General features: G+C 41.7%; 1 protein-coding gene across 1 annotated transcript in view; it reads left to right on the plus strand.

The window, feature by feature from the left end:
- Positions 1 to 22,309, plus strand: part of LOC126473680 (solute carrier family 22 member 7-like) — an 80,819-nt gene that overhangs the window by 35,936 nt on the left and 22,574 nt on the right. The window contains exon 3 of the mRNA XM_050100915.1: positions 3,356 to 3,542. Within this exon, the coding sequence (XP_049956872.1) occupies positions 3,356 to 3,542 (187 nt within the window). The remainder of the gene's footprint in view (positions 1 to 3,355; positions 3,543 to 22,309) is intronic.

A 22,309-nucleotide genomic window follows, 5' to 3' on the forward strand; every position in this document is an offset into this window, starting at 1 on the left:
GCAGACCTGTACTGAGGGACAAGGACCATTGAGCACTACGAAAGGTGGTTGTAAAAAAATCGCATGAAATCAGCAGAAGGAATAATTCACGAGTTCTGAAGTGTACCAGCTGTCCGGCTAGCACAATGACTGTGTGTAGGGAGTTAAAAAGAATGGGGTACAATGGTCAGGCAGGTCCTAATAATCCGTACATTCCTGTAGTCAGTATTAAGCGAAACTTGAGGTGGTGTAAAGAGGTGTGTCATTGAGCAGTGGATGACCGGAAGCAAGTGATTTGGAGTGATGAATCATACTATATACTGTGGCATTCTGATGCAAATGTCTGGATATGGCGAATGTATGAAGAACGTTAACTGCCAACCATAACGCACGAAGCAGGTGGTGTTACAGTGAGGTGACGCCTTTTATGGAAAGAGTGTGGTCTCCTTGTTGTGCTTAAGAAACCACTAGATTCAGATGGATATGAACATATTTTACACCATTGTGCATTTCCTACAGTTAAGAAACAGTTTACAGTTGATGGACCCTGTCATAAAACATCGTCTGTAAGGCAATGGTTATGCACAATAACATTCCTGAAATAGACTGGTCTACACAGTGTCCTGATTTGAACCCAGTGGAACACCTTTGTGATGAGTTTTCAAGCTAATAAAGAGCCTTGATTTGACAATGGGCTGTGTGACAATTAATAATAAAGCAGTGAAAGTGACTGAACAAACGTCCCTCCATTCTGATTTTTATGTATTTGTTGGTTGGTAAGTTCTCTTTCAGTGGATGTCATACAGGTCCAATTGGACATAGCAATGCTTGGATTACTTTTGCTGTGATGTGACATATATCTGCATTTGTGGCTTGTCTTGAGTGTTTTAGGCTCTAGACCCCCAGCATCCAACATTACTTCTCTGGTTTTGGCTCTTGAGGACGAATCGCATGCCATTCCTCCACAGATGTTCAGACACCTCACAGAATTTGTTCACACCAGAGTTAAGTCGTTATAAAGGCAAAGCATTGACACAAGACAAATAACGTACATTACTAATAGTCAGCAGTCTCAAACACCATACTGCCTGGTGTGGTTTCATATATAACCATAGCCATTCTAGTAACCCTTTAGTACTACTGAGTTACTTACACATTAACTCTAAAAAAACATAACTGACAAGATCGACAAATTCTGCCTTGCATATTTCACAGCAGTAGCAGTTTGTTAACTTTAAAATCATGACTACTTTAACAACATATTTTTGCATTCAGTAGCACCTTTCAGCCGGCCAGAGTGGCCGAGCGGTTCTAGGCGCTACAGTCTGGAACCGTGCGACCGCTGTGGTCGCAGGTTCGAATCCTGCCTCGGGCATGGATGTGTGTGATGTCCTTAGGTTAGTTAGGTTTAAGCAGTTCTAAGTTCTAGGGGACTGATGACCTCAGAAGTTAAATCCCATAGTGCTCAGAGCCATTTTTTTTAGCACCTTTCCTGCTAATGATCTGTGGTTCCCTATGATATCTGGCTATCTGATAGATCACTTCCCGTGTTGCTATTCGTGGTGCACCCTTTTCATCCTCACCTTCTGTTCTTAATCATCGGTGCCTAGGAAGGCTTTGGCAACAATGTGCGGGCAACGTTTGCCAGCTAGGTGCATTGCCAGCTGTAGTTCTTGAGAAAATTAATGAAAATTCTGCAAGTATTGTGACCAGTGCAGATGGGCACACCGCTACCTACTCTGCCGTGACAAAATAAAAGTGTAAACGTAGGTTTGATTAGGTGGGCTGTGAATTATGGTTGGTTTCAGTTCTTCTTCAGTCTTCTTAAAAAGGTTTTGCCAAATAGATGATAACTACACAACTGTGTTCACTAAGACTCTCATTCTCTGTTCAGCATCATGAGTAAACCTTATACAACTATATTATCCCACACTGTTTGGTCAATCAACATATAAATAGGATATTTTCTTTATAAATTATAATCATATGATTAATGATTGTATCTACCAGTTGTACACTGCGGAAAAAAAAAATATTGCACTAGCAAGAAGTTTTGTGACATAAACAAAAAGTAGTAGGCGTGTTTCACACATCTGTTAAAATTTTATGATAGTTGCATAAGAATGGCACTAGTAGTATGAGGACGCAAATTCAAGTTCACTTTAAATATGTGCTGTAATCGTAGTGATCATTATTTACCTTTGAGACTCTGAGATTGAATGTGGTGAGTTGATTTTTGACAATAATGCCTTCAAGACAATGAAGACACCATTATCAACAGTCCATTGAGTTTGAACAAGGTCGTGTAATACGGTTACAAGAAGCTGCGGTATTGGAGAAAGACTCGGCAGGAGTGTAGCCACTGCACATTACTGCTAGCAGCAGTGGTCACGAGAACGTAAACTTGTAAGAAGACGGGGCTCCAGATGACGACGTGACACTACCGAGGAGGAAGACCAGTGTATGGCTCTGGCACACCGTACTACATCTGCGGCAGCAGCTGGCACCACAGTGACACAATGAACTGTTACAAATTGGACTCAGACGCTATGCAGCATGCATTGTGTTGATCCCAAACCAATGCCATCTGCAACTTCAGTGGTGTCAAGTGAGAGCTCGTTGAAAGGAAGGGTGGAGGTCTGTTGTGTTTTTTGATGACAGCTGGTTCTGCCTTCGTGCCAGTGGGGCCAGTGTGTTGGACACAAGGAGACCAGTAGAGGCCTGCAACCAACCTGCCTGCATGAAAGACACACTGGACCTACAGCTGATGTTAAAGTCTAGAGGGCGATTTTGTATGACAGCAGGAGCACTCTCGTGGTTATCCCACACACACTGACTTCTAATTTGTATGTCCGTCTGGTGATTTATTGTGCTCCCATTCACGAACAGCATTCCACGGGGTGTTTTCCAACAGGATAATGCTCACCCACAAACCACTGCTGTAACCCAACATGCTCTACAGAGTGTTGACGTGTTGCCTTCCCTTACTTGATCACCAGATCTGTCTCCAGTCGAGCACATGCGAGACATCATCCGTCAACCACAAACAGCAGTAACCATCCCTGCACAGACCGACTGAATGTAACAGGCCTGGAACTCCATCCCACAAACTTACATCTGGCACCTGTACAACACAATTCGTGCACATTTGCATGTTTGCATTCAAGAGTCTGTTGATTACACCACTGATTAATGTATCAGCATTTCACACTTGGAACGGCTTATCTCGCACTTACATTAACTTGTGATCCTGTAGTGTTAATCAGTTAAATGTGCTATGTACACAAATATATTTCCAAAATTTCATTACTCCTCATTAATTATATTTTTGGTGTTGTGGTTTTTTCTGTCTTTGTGTTGTCAAACACTTACACAGGTGGTTCAGATGACTCTTGCTGCCGACAGGTACGGCCGACGCCCCCAGCAGCTGCTGTGCCTGTCAGCCCACGTGGTCAGCAGGCTGCTGGTCATGCTCGCTCCGCACGTGCTGCCGCTCTTCATCCTGGCAGAGTCACTCGTCTCTGGTGTGGCCGGGCCAATGGAGGAGTCTTTATTGGCTGTCGGTGAGTGCCAAAGCATCACACATTTCTTAATGGTGCACTTCCAGGCATTCAGATGAGTTACTGTTTCCCAAATATTGCTCTAAAATGGAAAAAACTACTCTGATGATCATCTGGATGCACACCATTGATAAATCTCAGAAAATCTGAGATATCACATCACACATTTAACTTCACAGGAATTTCAGCAATGTCGCTATTGTTATGATCCGAAGACTGGTTTGATGCAGCTCTCCACGCGAGTCCATCCTATGCAGGCGTCCTTATGTCTGCACAACTTCTGCTTCCTACACCCATTTGAACCTGTTTACTGTAATAAGTCCTTTCTCTCTCTCTTCAATTTTGTTCTGCACTTTCTTCCATTACCAAACTAATGATTCCTTGATGTCTCAGGATCTGTCCTATAACCTGGTCCATTTTTTTAATCAAATTGTGCCATAAAATACTTTCTACCTATTTTGATTCAGTACCACTTCATCAGGTGTTATATCTATCCATGTAATCTTCAATATGCCTTTGTATCCCCACTTTTCACAAGCTTTCATTTTCTTCCCCTTCAAACTACTCCTCGTCCACTGTTTGCATCATCGTAGGATACTCTCCAGGCAAAGATCTTCAGAAAAAATCCCCAACATTTAAATTTATATTCGACAACAGATCAGTACCCTGGTACGTATTTATTTCATTTCTATTAGTCCACTCATCCATCCTCCTCTTTCTATCCGCCTCCACTATCCCTTCCCCTGTCCATTCCCTCCTTCCCCTTCTCTCTGTCCACCTCCTTCATTCACCACTCTCCATCCAACTCCTGCCTCTCTCTCTGTCCATCTCTTCCTCCTCTCCCTCTCTCTGTCCATCTCATCCCCTTTCATTCATATGTCCATTTCCTCCCCCCCCCTTCCTCCACCCCCCCCCCCCCCCCGCCCTGCCTTCTCCTCCTCTTTCTTTCTATGTTCAGCACCGCCTCCCCAACTCTGTCCATCTACTCCTTCCCTCAAATCTTCTGAACTATGGGTCTTACAATGATACAATTTTGTATATACTTTCAGAGACACATGTTGATACTGTCTGCTAAATGTGTTGTGAATAGAGTTAGTAGTAAAGAAGTAATAAATATAAATGTATTGAGATGTGGTAATTACTGGTATGGCGGGTGTTATACTTATAACACAGAAAACACCATTTACTTTCACTACGTAATATTTTATTGGCACACGATAAATCAAAACACAAAGAAATAGTTTTCGACAATCATGGTAACAGTCATAACGAATGTCTCACACCAACTGGTCAACAACCAAAGTAAAGTAAAACGAAGTACAAAAAAGGCAAAGATCTTAATATTTTCTGGCAGTTCTACCACAGAGCCCCCCCCCCCCCCCCCCCCCAGGAAGCACGGAGCGCATATGACGAGGAGTGATGAGGAGTGATGAGGAGTAAGTGATAAAGGGAAGGTAAACATTTAAGGCATGACGTAATCTTGAAGTCTGAGAGGTGGCCGTACGGTGCAGCCAGCATGGGTGATAGCAATAGGGGTAGGAGGATTCGGGGAAGATGAAGGTGAAGGGGTGGTTACTCTTATAAATAAAACATTATTGGAGTCTACATAGGCTGAAATGTCATTTTGTGAAGTACCAGGAGCCACATTGAAGCACTGTAATAGCTTAATGTCTTTCTGGTCAGATGGCACAGAATTGTTTTGAATTTCAAATAAAAAAAGAAAAGTGTCCACAAGTTATATTTTTATAGAGTCCACATCATAGTCACTCAAGTTCACTTGAAACACTAGTTCATTACTGCTGGCACTCGGAGGCGTGAAGTACAGAAGAGGGGGGCCTTGACTTACAGAGAGTGTTTGATTAGCTTGTGGAGAAGGGTTAGGACAGGCCTCTGAAGTTTCTTGCAAAACAGATTCATTATCGTGTGTGTCTGTGTTGTTAAGGATCCATGCTGGTTTCAATCGCTCAATGGACACGACAGATGGTTTGTCCTTAAGGAGGATCGTATAAGTATTTTCAGAGCGTGACAGGAGCCGGTATGGGCCAGTGTAGGGTGGAGCAAGGGGTGGACGCACGGTGTCTTCTCTAAGCATCACATAGTTACAAGAACTGAGGTGTGGGTGAATGAAAACCGGAGGGGTAGCATGCGATCGAGGTTACGGAAAACGTAACTTGGTGATATGCTGTCGAACCTGTCGTACCAACTCGGGAAGTTGATCCTCGGGAAGTAGAGGAGGATCATCAAGAAAATCCGCCGGAAGTGCGAGGTTTTCTCCGTATACTATCTCAGCAACTGACGCTTTAAGGTCTTCTTTGAAAACCGTCCTCAACCCTAAAAGGGCCCAGGGGAGTGCCTCAGTCCAAGAGGAAGAATGACACATGAGAGCGACCTTCAGGGTACAGTGCCATCGTTCTATTAGGCTGTTAGATTGCGGGTGATAGGCTGTAGTTCTGAATTTGTTGATACCACACAGTTGACAGAGGCGACTAAACAGATTAGATTCAAATTGTCTCCCCTGGTCTGTGGTAAGTGAAGTAGGGCAACCAAAACGAGAAAGCCAATGGTGGACAAAAGCGTTAGCTACAGTGTCGGCCATAATGTCCGCGATGGGGATAGCGTCGGCCCAACGTGTGGTATGATCTGTCGTGGTCAGTAAATAACGGAAATTGTTATATATCGGTAACGGACCGACAATGTCCAAGTGGACATGACGGAATCTACCTGAGGGCACAGTAAATTTGCCTAATGGGGGCTTAGTATGTTTGTGTATTTTGGCTCTCTGTCAAGGTATACATGCTCTCGCCCACCGATTACAATCTCTTTTTACATTAGGCCTAACGTATCTCTCCGTAATGAGGCGTGTACTCGCGCGAATGCTCGGGTGAGCGAGATTGTGGATTGTGTTGAAAACGTCTCTCCTAAGAGCTTTAGGGACTATAGGACGAGGATGACCTGTTTTAATGTCACAATACAAAGAGCAATCATCATTAGGGAAGGGAAATAGAGCAATTTGTAAGGAAGTATCAGAGTCAGAGAGAAGGTGCTGTATATCTGGGTCGGATAGCTGGAGCTCGTGTAAGCGGTGAGGATCAATAGCTGTCTTTAGGGAGGACAGGCGTGACAGGTAGTCCGCTGCAACATTGTCATTACCCCTGATATATTGAAAGTCTGAAACATATTGTAATACTAAATCCATATGGCACAACCTTCTGGGTAGTACATCTAATGCTGGTTTGCGGAGAGCCTCGACAAGGGGCTTGTGATCTGTGTAAACTGTCACAAGTCGAGCTCAATATCTGTACAAAAGTACTTTACAGCCCCATAAATGGCATAAAGTTCATGATCAAATGCGGACCACTTTCTTTGTGTTTCGGTGAGCTTTTTTGAAAAGAAATGCGGGGGTGTTGTACCTGTTGGTAGGGTCTGTTGCAAAACTGCGCCAATGGCATTATCGCTAACGTCTGTGGTTATTGTCAGGGAGGCATCAGGGTGAGGGTGAGACAGGGTAGTAGCGTTCACTAGGGCGTACTTAAGCGAGTCGAAGGCTCACTGCATGGTCTGATCCCATTCTATGTGTCTGTCGCCTGTGGTATTCTTTCCCTTTAAGGCCTCAGTGAGAGGGGCTTGAAGAGATGCCGCATGTGGAATGTGGAGTCTAAAAAAATTTACCATTCCGAGGTATCTACGTAACTCTTTATAGGTTTGAGGGAGAGGAAGGTCAAGTATTTGTTGTACTCTATCTGAGGTGGGACGAATGCCCTCATTATTGACCAAATGTCCCAGGAAAATAACCTCCGGCTTCTCCAGTTGGGATTTGTCACGATTAATCTCAACTCCGTGTTGTGCCAATCTATCAAAAACCTGTTGGAGGTGTTGTTTGTGTTCCTCTGCACTTGTGGAGAAAATAATAATGTTGTCTGGGTAGGCATAGCAAAAATTAAGGCCACGTAGAATGGTGTCAATGAATCTTTGCCAGGTCTGAGCGGCATTCTTCAATCCATAAGGCATAAACAAATATTCATATAGTCCAAATGGGGTGATGATAGCGGTTTTGGGGATATCTTCTGGGTGCATCGGAATCTGATGGTATGCCTTTTTGCAGTCTAACACAGAGAAAAAGTTGGCACCAAACATGGATTGTGAAAAGTCGTGTAGGTGTGGGACAGGGTAGTTATCAAGTATTGTTCTGGCGTTCAAATGCCTATAGTCTCCACAGAGTCGAAAGCAATTGTCCTTTTTGGGAACGACATGTATTGGGGAAGACCACGCACTGTCCAAGGGGCGGACTATACCCAAGCGTAAAAGTTCATTAATACATTCTTTGGCAGTGATCAGTTTTTTTGCATTGAGGCGACGGGGGCGAGAATGGACAGGCGGTCCCTCAGTTGTGTTAAGCCGGTGACAGACGCCCGTAGTAATGGCCATGATTTTGTGAAAAGGTGTGGCTGAAATAAGTGGAGGGACGCAGGAAGGCGCGACGTTATCGTCGGTGCGCGGTAAGTATGAAGACCCGCCTCAACAGCTGTCGCCTCTGTGTTTTGATGAGAGGCGGACGGCGAAGGGCAGGGAGGGGGGTTGCTGGGCGGGTTGCCGTCTTCGCTGTCTGGGTCGTGGCATGCGCTGCTGTGGCTGCGTATAAACAGTGGTGCGGTATGCAGGTCCCATGTAGTTTCGTGCGTGTTATTACTTTTAATCTTGATCTCCTCTCTAAACCCGCGCAATTCATCAGTCAGGGCATCACAACGCACTATGACTCCGTTGCGCAACGGTAGCGCTTCTGACTCCAGATCAGAAGGTTGCGTGTTCAGATCATGTCGGGGTCACCAGAATGGTGGGTGTTATACTTATAACACAGAAAACACCATTTACTTTCACTACGTAATATTTTATTGGCACACGATAAATCAAAACACAAAGAAATAGTTTTCGACAATCATGGTAACAGTCATGACGAATGTCTCACACCAACTGGTCAACAACCAAAGTAAAGTAAAATGAAGTACAAAAAAGGCAAAGATATTAATATTTTCTGGCAGTTCTGCCACACTGGTATTAAGGAAAACGCGGAAGGGAGGACCTACCACTGTAACTTTATTTTCATGCAACCTCTTTGTTTAACAATATATAATCATAAATTTGTTTTTTTTTTTTTTTTTTTTTTTTTCAAATAACACATTTGTGAAATGAATAAGCTTTTACAAGAGAAATCAAAACAAGAACAACATGATAATAATTACAGGGGCCCAGACCCGCAGCCCCTATGAAGGCTGTGGCTCAGAAAGTCAGTATTAAAATCTCCACACATTATCACTGTTTTCCCAGTTGTCTTGAGTTTGCCTAAAGCAAGGTCCAGTTTTTTGAAAAAAATACTTATTTTGTTAACAGATCTATAGACACACAAAATAATAAGTCTTTTCAGACATTAACTCAACAGCTCAGATTTCAAAGACTGTTTCACACCCTAGTTTGCAAAAAGAGACTCTACTCTTATAATCTACATTTTCTTTTACATATATACAAGTTCCCCCATGTTTCGATTCCATTTTACAAAAGCAGTTTGCAAAATTAAAATGCAATATTAACGATTTAACAATTCAAAATTTTAGGGAAAGGTTGCAACACTTAGACCTGGTTGAGGTGTACAGGGAACATGATGCTAATTTAAAATTTAACCTATTTCATGATACCTTTGCGAATATATTTGAAAACAGTGCCCCTAAGAAAACAGTGAAATATGCTAATTTAAAATTTAACCTATTTCATGATGTTGTTGTTGTTGTCTTCAGTCCTGAGACTGGTTTGATGCAGCTCTCCATGCTACTCTATCCTGTGCAAGCTTCTTCATCTCCCAGTACCTACTGCAACCTACATCCTTCTGAATCTGCTTAGTGTATTCATCTCTTCGTCTCCCTCTACGATTTTTACCCTCCACGCTGCCCTCCAATGCTAAATTTGTGATCCCTTCATGCCTCAGAACATGTCCTACCAACCGGTCACTTCTTCTTGTCAAGTTGTGCCACAAACTCCTCTTTTCCCCAATTCTATTCAAAACCTCTTCGTTAGTTATGTGATCTACCCATTTAATCTTCAGCATTCTTCTGTAGCACCACATTTCAAAATCTTCTATTCTCTTCTTGTCGAAACTATTTATCGTCCATGTTTCACTTCCATACATGGCTACACTCCATACAAATACTTTCAGAAACGACTTCCTGACACTTACATCTATACTCTATGTTAACAAATTTCTCTTCCTCAGAAACGCTTTCCTTGCCATTGCCAGTCTACATTTTATATCCTCTCTACTTCGACCATCATCAGTTATTTTGCTCCCCAAATAGCAAAACTCCTTTACTACTTTAAGTGTCTCATTTCCTAATCCAATTCCCTCAGCATCGCACAAATTAATTCGACTACATTCCATTATGCTCGTTTTGCTTTTGTTGATGTTCATCTTATATCCTCCTTTCAAGACACTGTCCATTCCGTTCCGCTGCTCTTCCAGGTCTATTGCTGTCTCTGACAGCATTACAATGTCATCGGCGAACCTCAAAGTTTTTATTTCTTCTCCATGGATTTTAATTCCTACTCCAAATTTTTCTTTTGTTTCCTTTACTGCTTGCTCAATATACAGATTGAATAACATCAAGGACAGGCTACAACCCTGTCTCACTCCCTTCCCAACCGCTGCTTCCCTTTCATGTCCCTCGACTCTTATAACTGCCATCTGGTTTCTGTACAAATTGTAAACAGCCTTTCACTCCCTGTATTTTACCCCTGCCACCTTCAAAATTTGAAAGAGAGTATTCCAGTCAACATTGTCAAAAGCTTTCTCTAAGTCTACAAATGCTAGAAACGTAGGTTTGCCTTTACTTAATCTATTTTCTAAGATAAGTTGTAGGGTCAGTATTGCCTCACGTGTTCTAACATTTCTGCAGAATCCATACTGATCTTCACCGAGGTCGGCTTCTACCAGTTTTTCCATTCGTCTGTAAAGAATTCGCGTTACTATTTTGCAGCTGTGACTTATTAAACTGATAGTTTGGTAATTTTCACATCTGTCAACACCTGCTTTCTTTGGGATTGGAATTATTATATTCTTCTTGAAGTCTGAGGATATTTCGCCTGTCTCATACATTTTGCTCACCAGATGGTAGAGTTTTTTCAGGACTGGCTCTCCCAAGGCCGTCAGTAGTTCTAATGGAATGTTGTCTACTCCCGGGGCCTTGTTTCGACTCAGGTCTTTCAGTGCTCTGTCAAACTCTTCACACAGTATCATATCTCCCATTTCATCTTCATCTACATCCTCTTCCATTTCCATAACATTGTCCTCAAGTACATCGCCCTTGTATAGACCCTCTATATACTCCTTCCACCTTTCTGCTTTCCCTTCTTTGCTTAGAACTGGGTTTCCATCTGAGCTCTTGATATTCATACAAGTGGTTCTCTTCTCTCCAAAGGTCTCTTTAATTTTCCTGTAGGCAGTATCTATCTTACCCCTAGTGAGATAAGCCTCTACATCCTTACATTTGTCCTCAAGCCATCCCTGCTTAGCCATTTTGCACTTCCTATCGATCTCATTTTTGAGACATTTGTATTCCTTTTTGCCTGCTTCATTTACTGCGTTTTTATATTTTATCCTTTCATCAATTAAATTCAATATTTCTTCTGTTACCCTAGGATTTCTACTAGCCCTTGTCTTTTTACCTACTTGATCTTCTGCTGCCTTCACTACTTCATCCCTCAGAGCTACCCATTCTTCTTCTACTGTATTTCTTTCCCCCATTCCTGTCAATTGTTCCCTTATGCTCTCCCTGAAACTCTTCACAACCTCTGGTTCTTTCAGTTTATCCACGTCCCATCTCCTTAAATTCCCGCCTTTTTGCAGTTTCTTCAATTTTAATCTACAGTTCATAACCAATAGATTGTGGTCAGAGTCCACATCTGCCCCTGGAAATGTCTTACAATTTAAAACCTGGTTCCTAAATCTCTGTCTTACCATTATGTAATCTATCTGATACCTTCTAGTATCTCCAGGATTCTTCCACGTATACAACCTTCTTTTATGATTCTTGAACCAAGTGTTAGCTATGATTAAGTTATGCTCCGTGCAAAATCTACCAGACAGCTTCCTCTTTCATTTCTCTCCCCCAATCCATATTCACCCACTATGTTTCCTTCTCTCCCTTTTCCTACTCTCGAATTCCAGTCACCCATGACTATTAAATTTTCGTCTCCCTTCACTAACGGAATAATTTCTTTTATCTCATCATACATTTCATCAATTTCTTCATCATCTGCAGAGCCAGTTGGCTTGCCCCCCTTCTAACAGCCGTGTACCGCAAGTCTCTATAGGAACAGAAGGTTCCAAATGATTGGAAAAGAACACAGGTAGTCCCAGTCTTCAAGAAGGGTTGTCGAGCAGATGCACAAAACTATAGACCTACATCTCTGGCGTCGATCTGTTGTAGAATTTTAGAACATGTTTTTTGCTCGCGTATCATGTCATTTTTGGAAACCCAGAATCTACTCTGTAGGAATCAACGTGGATTCCGGAAACATCGATCGTGTGAGAACCAAATCGCTTTATTTGTTCATGAGACCCAGAAAATATTAGATACAGGCTCCCAGGTAGATGCTATTTTCCTTGACTTCCGGAAGGCGTTTGATACAGTTCCGCACTGTCGCCTGATAAACAAAGTAAGAGCCTACGGAATATCAGACCAGCTGTGTGGCTGGATTGAAGAGTTTTTAGCAAACAGAACACAGCATGTTTTTATCAATGGAGAGATGTCTACAGACGTTAAAGTAACCTCTGGCGTGCCACAGGGGAGTGTTATGGGACCTTTGCTTTTCACAATATATATAAATGACCTAGTAGATAGTGTCGGAAGTTCCATGCGGCTTTTTGCAGATGATGCTGTAGTATACAGAGAAGTTGCAGCATTAGAAAATTGTAGAGAAATGCAGGAAGATCTGCAGCGGATAGGCACTTGGTGCAGGGAGTGGCAACTGACCTTTAACATAGACAAATGTAATGTATTGCGAATAGATAGAAAGAAGGATCCTTTATTGTATGATTATATGATAGCGGAACAAACACTGGTATCAGTTACTTCTGTAAAATATCTGGGAATATGCGTGCGGTACGATTTGAAGTGGAATGATCATATAAAATTAATTGTTGGTAAGGCGGGTACCAGGTTGAGATTCATTGGGAGAGTCCTTAGAAAATGTAGTCCATCAACAAAGGAGGTGGCTTACGAAACACTCGTTCAACCTATACTTGAGTATTGCTCATCAGTGTGGGATCCGTACCAGATCGGGTTGACGGAGGAGATAGAGAAGATCCAAAGAAGAGTGGCGCGTTTCGTCACAGGGTTATTTGGTAACCGTGATAGCGTTACGGAGATGTTTAGCAAACTCAAGTGGCAGACTCTGCAAGAGAGGCGCTCTGCGTCGCGGTGTAGTTTGCTGTCCAGGTTTCGAGAGGGTGCGTTTCTGGATGAGGTATCCAATATATTGCTTCCCCCTACTTATACCTCCTGAGGAGATCACGAATGTAAAATTAGAGAGATTCGAGCGCGCACGGAGGCTTTCAGACAGTTGTTCTTACCGCGAACCATACGCGACTGGAACAGAAAAGGGAGGTAATGACAGTGGCACGTAAAGTGCCCTCCGCCACACACCATTGGGTTGCTTGCGGAGTATAAATGTAGATGTAGATAAACTTGAACTACCGTAGTAGGCATGGGCTTCGTGTCTATCTTGGCCACAATAATGCGTTCACTATGCTGTTTGTAGTAGCTTACCCGCACTCCTGTTTTTTTTCTTCATTATTAAACCTAATCCTGCATTACCCCTATTTGATTTTGTATTTATAACCCTGTATTCACCTGACCAAAAGTCTTGTTCCTCCTGCCACCGAACTTCACTAATTCCCACTATATCTAACTTTAACGTATCCATTACCTTTTTTAAATTTTCTAACCTACCTGCCTGATTAAGGGATCTGACATTCCACGCTCCAATCCGTAGAACGCCAGTTTTCTTTCTCCTGATAATGACGTCCTCTTGAGTAGTCCCAACCCGGAGATCCGAATGGGGGACTATTTTACCTCCGGAATATTTTACCCAAGAGGACGCCATCATCATTTATCCATACAGTAAAGCTGCATGCCCTCGGGAAAAATTACGGCTGTGGTTTCCCCTTGCTTTCAGCCGTTTGCAGTACCAGCACAACAAGGCCGTTTTGGTTAGTGTTACAGGGCCAGATCAGTCAATCATCCAGACTGTTGCCCCTGCAACTACTGAAAAGGCTGCTGCCCCTCTTCAGGAACCACACATTTGTCTGGCCTCTCAACAGATACCCCTCCGTTGTGGTTGCACCTACGGTATGGCCATCTGTATCATTGAGGCACGCAAGCCTACCCACCAACGGCAAGGTCCATGGTTCATGGGGGTAGGTATTTCATGATAACTTTGTGAATATATTTGAAAACAGTTCCCCCAAGAAAACAGTGAAATATAACCGTAAGAAACCATATAAAAATCCATGGCTTACCAAAGGGATAAAAATATCTTGTAAACAGAAAACGGAAATGTATCTTACAGCTAGGAGTAGTAGTGATCCCAAAACAGTGAAACATTATAAAAACTACTGCATTGTATTAACAAAAGTTATTAAAAAGTCCAGAAGTATGTGCATTATGTCTGAGATTAGCACATCTGATAATACAATTAAAACAATTTGGAATATTTTGAAAAGGGGAACTGGGCAACCGAGAGCACAGGAAGACTGTATTTCTATCAAACACAATGAAAAATTTGCTAACAAGAAGTCAGAAGCGGAAAACATTTTTAATAATCATTTTAATTGTTGTAGAGAAACTAGGATCCAGCTATTCATTAGAAAATGTAAGGCAGTATATGGAAGAGGCAGTACCTATGCAATTTGATAAAATTGAAATTCAACCCACCTCTCCTACTGAAATTAGGAAAATAATAAATTCACTCAAAAGTAAAAGCTCACATGGAATTGATGGCATTTCCAACAGAGTACTTAAAGCTTGTTCCCAGCAAATCAGTAGGATTCTCAGCCACATATGTAGTAGCTCACTGAAACAGGGCATTTTTCCAGATAGCGTATTTCAATATGCTATTTTTAAACCATTGCATAAAAAAGGGGATAGATCTGATGCTAACAACTACCGCCAGTCTCACTTCTGACAGCTTTATCCAAAATTCTTGAAAAAGTAATGTATTCAAGAGTAGCATCACATACTTGTAGAAATGAAGTACTAACAAAATGTCAGTTTGGTTTTCAGAAAGTCTTTTCAACAGAAAATGCTATATATGCTTTCACTGATCAAGTATTAAATGCACTGAATAACCGAACATCACCCATTGGGATATTTTGTGATCCCTCAAAGGCTTTTGATTGAGTTAAACATGAAATTCTTCTAGATAAGCTTAAGTATTGTGGTATGAGCGTGACAGTGCACAAATGTTTTGATTCATACTTAACTGGAAAAATGCAAAAGATTGAAATTAACAGTACAGATAGTCTGCAAAAATCAGCAAAGCCCTCCAATTGGGGAGGTACCAAGAATGGTGTCTCACAGGGTTTAGTCTTGGGTCCCTTATTGTTCTTAACACATATTAACGGCTTGCCACTGTATATTCATGAAGATGCAAAGCTAGTTCTTTTTGCTTATGATACAAGTATAGTAATCACACCCAAGAAGTAAGAATCAGCTGAGGAAATTGCAAATAATGTCTCTCAGAAAATTATTAAGTGGTTCTCTGCAAATGGACTCTCACTAAATTTTGAGAAAACACAGTTTATACAATTCTGTACAGTAAATGGCATAACACCATTGATAAATATAGAATATGAACAGAAGTCTGTTGCTAAGGCAGAATACTCCAAATTTATGGGTGTGTGTACTGATGAGAAATTGAATTTGAAGAATCACATTTACGATCTGCTGAAACGGTTAGGTTCAGCTACTTATGCTATTAGGATTATTGCAAATTTTGGTGATAAACATATCAGTAAACTAGCCTACTATGCCTATTTTCATTCACTGCTTTCATATGGCATCATATTTTGGGGCAATTCGTCATTAAGAGAGAAAGTATTCATTGCACAAAAGTGTGTAATCAGATAATTGCTGGAGCCCACCCAAGATCACCTTGCACACACTTATTTAAGGAACTTTGGATACTCACAGTACCTTCACAATACATATATTCACTAATGAAATTTGTCATTAATAACCCATTGCAATTCAAAAATAGCAGCGACGTGCGTTGCTGCAACACTAGAAGAAAGGATGATATTCACTGCTGTGGATTAAATCTCACTTTGGCACAGAAAGGGATAAATTAAGCTGCCACAAAAATCTTTGGTCATTTGCCAAATAATATTAAAAGTCTGACAGATAGCCAACCAACATTTAAAAGCAAATTAAAAGAATTTCTGCATGACAACTCCTTCTACTCAATAGATGAATTCTTAGATATGAAGTACGAACTGTAAAAAAATTATTAATTATTTTGTGTAAAGAAAATTATTGTTAAAGTGACACGTTCCACATCATTCCGAAATGTCGTATTCGTGATCTGTATGACCCATTTGTCCAAAGTACTTTGGACTGCTTCCATACTATGCCTGTTATGGCTTAAATTTGCTAAACGACAGATTTCTTCAACCAAAAATTGTTTCCCACTGTGATTTAAATGCAGGCCATGGCTGGTATGCATGGATCTAACATACATACATTTATTAAGTTCACATACAGAAATTTTGTACTCCTCTTTGCCTGCTTTATTTACAAACAAACGACTCAAAAAGAGATCGACAGGATGTGCAAAATGGCTACGAAGGGATGGCTATAGAACAAATGTGAGGATCTCACTAGGGATAAGATAGATACTGCTTACAGGAAAATTAGAGAGACCTTTGGAGAAAAGAGAACCACTTGTATGAATATCAAGAGCTCAGATGGAAACCCAGTTTTAAGCAAAGAAGGGAAAGCAGAAAGGTGGATGGAGTATATAGAGGGTCTATACAAACTCCGCCATTGCCAGTCCCAAGCCCGGGGCCCCATCTTGCAATTCATGGGGAAGGAGGAGGGGGAGGAGTAACAGCTTTGTAAAATAACCTGGGTACATCTGGCTCCGGATGGTAGCACCCAGTTAGGGCCCCTACGTAGGGTTACAGGTGAATCCCGGCCAATGGTCTCAAAGGCAGAAGAGGAACGTCACTTCCCAACGGCAGAGAGAGCAGAATGGCCACTGAAACATATCAGGTAGCAGCTGTACTCCATGTTAGGGGCGGCTACCAAAGGCGTCTGTATCCCCACACATCTTCTGGGTCTAACAACTTCAGTTGCATAACTGGACGGACACGAGCCGTCCCATCAAAAAAAATTTTTTTAGCTCATGGAATGGATCGCACTATGGAATCGAGATTACCCCAAGGGGACAATCCCCTGTTGACCAAGATCAACACAAGCAGGCATTTGGATTCTGGGGGACCTGCCAAAAAGTGCATAAGGGAAGAGTCGGAGCTCCCAAGAACCTCAAAGAAGATTAAAACTAAAAAGACTTTCAGAATTGGAACCATAAATGTACAGACAATGATAAAGACTGGTAAACTTAAACAGGTAATAGATGAGATGAAAGAGAAAAGCAATGGAATATTAGCGATGCAAGAAACAAGATACACTGATGAATATACAGTGGAGTCAGAAGGCTCCATAGTACTGAAAGGGAAACCGAGAGTTAGAATGGGAAAGGAAAGACATGCACCTAGACACTTTGGTTCAGGTAGAAGACAAGAGATACGAGGATGGCATAACTGAAATGAAGAGCAGGTCAGAAAGGATATCAACACTGACATTTCTAGCAGGGACCAAAAAGCATACAATAATACACGGACACGCACCTACAAATGACAAGAACAGGAAAGACAAGAAAGTTGCATACAGTTTCTGGGAGGAGCTAGATGATACACTGAATAACAAACATTTAAAGATACTCGTAGGAGATTATAGTGCACAGATTGGAAGAGAGAAGCAACATAAAGGAGTAGTGGGTGAGTACCCTGTGCACCAGTGAATAAACAAAAATGGAGAAAGACTAATTGAACTGTGTCGAGAACACAAAATGAGATTGATAACAATACACTTCAGGGCCAAACCGTGTAAGAAAAAGACAGGGGCAAACCCATGCACCTGCCTCGGCAAATTCCAAATTGACCACATAGCAGTCAGCTGGACAAACGCTAAAGAGATCATGAACACAAAGGTCAGGAAGAACACAAGAATAGAACCGGATCACTATCTTACAGAAGTTAAGTGCCTTTGGATTCCAAACAGGGACAGACTGCCACAGATGAATAGAAGAACAGAAAACATAAAGGTAGGCAGAGGCAAATTAAGACACAATCGATCCAGATATGAGAAAGGAATTGAATCATTCAATGAATGGGATGACATGAAGCAAAATATGGCAAAACAGGCTGAAGTATGGGGAAAGGAAGAAAAGAAACGGAAGAACTGGTGGTGGAACAAGGAATGTGAGGAAGCGATATACAGACTCACAGGAAAGCCTGAAGAGACTGGAGCAGCAAGAAGGACCTGGAAAAATGGGAAGTTATCTTAGGAGCAAGAAAGGAAGCGACCCGAACAATAAGATGGACCAGAAGACAGAAGATGAAGTAGGAACTGGACGAGATTGAGACCAACGTCAGGAAAAACGACAGCAGAGACTTTTTCGGGAAATTCAAAAAGAGTCTGATTGGATACAAGGGTAGAGAACTGTTTATAAGAGATAAGAAAGGGGAGCTGGCTGTTAGTGCGAAGGAGAACTGTAAGATTTTTGCAGAGTACTTTCATGACCTGCTGAACTGTGAACCACCTGAAGACGAACTGGAACTGAGTACTGACACAGAAGAGAGAGAGCCGTGCCCTCCAACCAGGGATGAAGTCGCTCATGCCATAAGCGATCTAAAGAATAATAAGGCAACTGGAGAAGATGGTATAGCAGCCGAGATGATAAAGTTGGGAGGCAACAAAGCAATAGACAACATGACCAACATAATCCACCAGATCTGGAGAACAAATAAGTTGCCAGAAGGATGGAAGAATGCAATTGTTGAAGGTGGACAAGAGAGATGCAAACAACTACAGAAGAATATCGCTACTAGAGGTTGGATACAAAATGCTCAAGAGAGTAGAACAACAGGTAGAAGGTACAATTGGTGACTACCAAGCGGGATTCAGGAAGGGAAGAGGTTATATAGAACAGATATTTATCCTGAAGCAACTGATCAAACATAGGGCCTTAAAAAACAAAAAGACAGTAATATCCTTTGTGGACTTCACAAAGGCATACGACTCCATCGACAGGCAGACTCTTGATAGGATCCTGAAGAACAGAGGACTTGATGGAACTACACAAGATCTCATAAAATAAATTCCGACAGACACAAAAGCAAGGGTGAGATTCAGAGGAGCACTGTCAGAAGATTTTGAGATCAAGACTGGTGTTAAACAAGGAGATGTATTTGTCACCATTGTTGTTCAATATAGCACTGGACAAAGCGATCAGGCAGTGGAGAGCAATACACGAGGAAATGGGAATACCAAAGACCCATGTGGGGGACAAAAAGGACAACAGCGCTCATGTGGACTGCCTAGCCTTTGCAGACAACATAGCAATAGTAAGTGAGACGGAAGAAGACTCAAAGACACAACTCGACAACTTAAGTAAGGTAGCCAGAAAGATGGGACTGAGAATCGCCTATAACAAGACAAAGACATTAAACACCACTGCAGACTGGGAAACACCGGAAGGCACTGTGCAAATGGTGGACAAATTTAAATACCTACGAGAATTTATAACAGGAAGGAACAGGAGCATGGAGGGAATAACAGAGAGGATAAAGAAGATGAGGTCGGCCTCCTGTATGACAAGAGAGAGATACAATAAAAAGAATATATCCACAGAAGCAAAGATAAGCCACTACAAGGCAACAGTGTGGAATGCAGTATTATATGCTGCTGAGATAATGACACTAGGAAGAAATGGGGCAGAAAAACTAGAGAAAGAACAGAGAAAAATATTGAGAAAAATACTAGGTCCCAAAAGAGGTGGAGAGAGGTGAATGCGAAGACCTAGGGAAGAATCGTACCGGAAGTTGAGAACAATATCTGGGGAAATCAGACTCAAAAGAGCAAGGTTTGCTGGACATGTAGTTGGGATGAGTATGGACAGAATGATAAAGAGAGTCTGGGAAACAACAGGGAGGACACGGGGCAAGACAGAACAAAGTGGGTTGTTAAACTTCGGAAGGACTGGTTGGAATTGGGGATCAAGGTCAAAGGAAAGGAAAATTGGAGGAACAAATATAAACCGACCAATATGCCGGAGATCAGTGACAGAGAAGAATACAGGAAAAGATTAGAGTGTCACCAGTGGAGCCGACAGGAGAAAAGGACACTGAAGATCTCGGAAGAAGAGCGGGAGAGAAGAAGAGAAAGAATGACGAGGTTCTGGGAGAAGAAGAGGAAAATACAGTCCATGAAGGGGCTACCCAAGGTCCTGTAGAGGCCGTAATGCAAGAAGAAAAAGAAAAGGGTTCAAGAAGAAGAAGAAGAAGAAGAAGAGGGCCTATGCAAGGGTGATGTATTTGAGGACAAAATTATGCAAATGGAAGAGGATGTAGATGAAGATGAAATGAGAGATATGATTCTGCTTGAAGAGTTTGACAGAGCACTGAAAGACCTAAGTTGAAACAAGGCCCTGGGAGTAGACAACATTCCATTAGAATTACTGACAGCCTTGGGAGAGCCAATCCTGACTAAACTCTGCCATCTGGTGAGCAAGATGTATGAGACAGGCGAAATACCCTCAGACTTCAAGAAGAATATAATAATTCCAATCCCAAAGAAAGCAGGTGTTGACAGATGTGAAAATTATCTAACTATCAGTTTAGTAAGACACAGCTGCAAAATACTAATGCAAATTCTTAACAGACAAATGGAAAAACTGGTAGAAACTGACCTCGGGGAAGATCAGTTTGGATTCTGTAGAAAGGTTGGAACACATGAGGCAATACTGACCCTACGACTTATCTTAGAAGATATATTAAGGAAACACAAACCTACGTTTCTAGCATTTGTAGACTTAGAGAAAGCTTTTGACAATGTTGACTGGAATACTCTCTTTCAAACCCTGAAGGTTGCAGGGGTCAAACACAGGGAGCAAAAGGCTATTTACAATTTGTACAGAAACCAGATGGCAGTTATAAGAGTCGAGGGACATGAAAGGGAAGCAGTGGTTTGGAAGGGAGTGAGACAGGGTTGTAGCCTCTCCCCGATGTTATTCAATCTGTATATTGAGCAAGCAGTAAAGGAAACAAAAGAAAAATTCAGAGTAGGTATTAAAATCCATGGAGAAGAAATAAAAACTTTGAGGTTCCCCGATGACATTGTAATTCTGTCAGAGACAGCAAAGGACTTGGAAGAGCAACTGAACGGAATGGACAGTGTCTAGAAAGGAGGCTATAAGATGAACATCAACAAAAGCAAAACAAGGATAATGGAATGTAGTCGTATTAAGTTGGGGGATGCTGAGGGAATTAGATTAGGTAATGAGACACTTAAAGCAGTAAATGAGTTTTGCTATTTGGGGAGCAAAATAACTGATGATGGTCGTAGTAGAGAGGATATAAAATGTAGACTGGCAGTGGCAAGGAAAGCGTTTCTGAAGAAGAGAAATTTGTTAACATCGAGTATAGATTTAAGTGTCAGGAAGTCTTTTCTGAAAGTATTTGTGTGGAGTGTAGCTATGTATGAAAGTGAAACATGGACAATAAATAGTTTAGACAAAAAGAGAATAGAAGCTTTCAAAATGTGGTGCTACAGAAGGATGCTGAAGATTAGATGGGTAGATCACATAACTAATGAGGAGGTATTGAATAGAATTGGGGAGAAGAGAAATTTGTGGCACAACTTGACTAGAAGAAGGGATCGGTTGGTAGGACATATTCTGAGGCATAAAGGGATTACCAATTTAGTATTGGAGGGCAGCATGGAGGGTAAAAATCGTAGAGGGAGACCAAGGGATGAATACACTAAACAGATTCAGAAGGATGTAAGTTGCAGTAGGTACTGGGAGAGCTGCATCAAACCAGTCTCTGGATTGAAGAACACAACAACTACAACATGATACTCTAATAAGCATTCATCCAGATATACGCTATAACCGTTTTTAATGCATCTAATTGATGATATGAATGTAATAGAGGGAAATATTGCATGTGGGAAAAATATATCTAAAAACAAAGATTATGTAACTTACCCAACGAAAGCATTGGTATGTTGATAGACACACAAGTAAACACAAACACACACACAAAATTCAAGCTTTCGCACCAACGGTTGCTTCATCAGGAAAGAGGGAAGGCGAGGGAAAGACGAAAGGATGTGGGTTTTAAGGGAGACGGTAGGGAGTCATTCCAATCCCGGGAGTGGAAAGACTTATCTTAGGGGGAAAAAAAGTACAGGTATACACTCACACATACACACATATCCATCCGCACATATACAGACACAAGCAGACATTTGTAAGGCAAAGAGTTTGGGCAGAGATGTCAGTCGAGGCGGAAGTACAGAGGCAAAGATGTTGTTGAATGACAGGTGGGGTATGAATGGCAGCAACTTTAAATTAGCGGAGGTTGAGGCCTGGTGGGTAAC

The sequence above is a fragment of the Schistocerca serialis genome, chromosome 4 (genome assembly GCF_023864345.2).
Source record: "Schistocerca serialis cubense isolate TAMUIC-IGC-003099 chromosome 4, iqSchSeri2.2, whole genome shotgun sequence".
In the NCBI taxonomy this organism is placed as follows: domain Eukaryota; kingdom Metazoa; phylum Arthropoda; class Insecta; order Orthoptera; family Acrididae; genus Schistocerca; species Schistocerca serialis.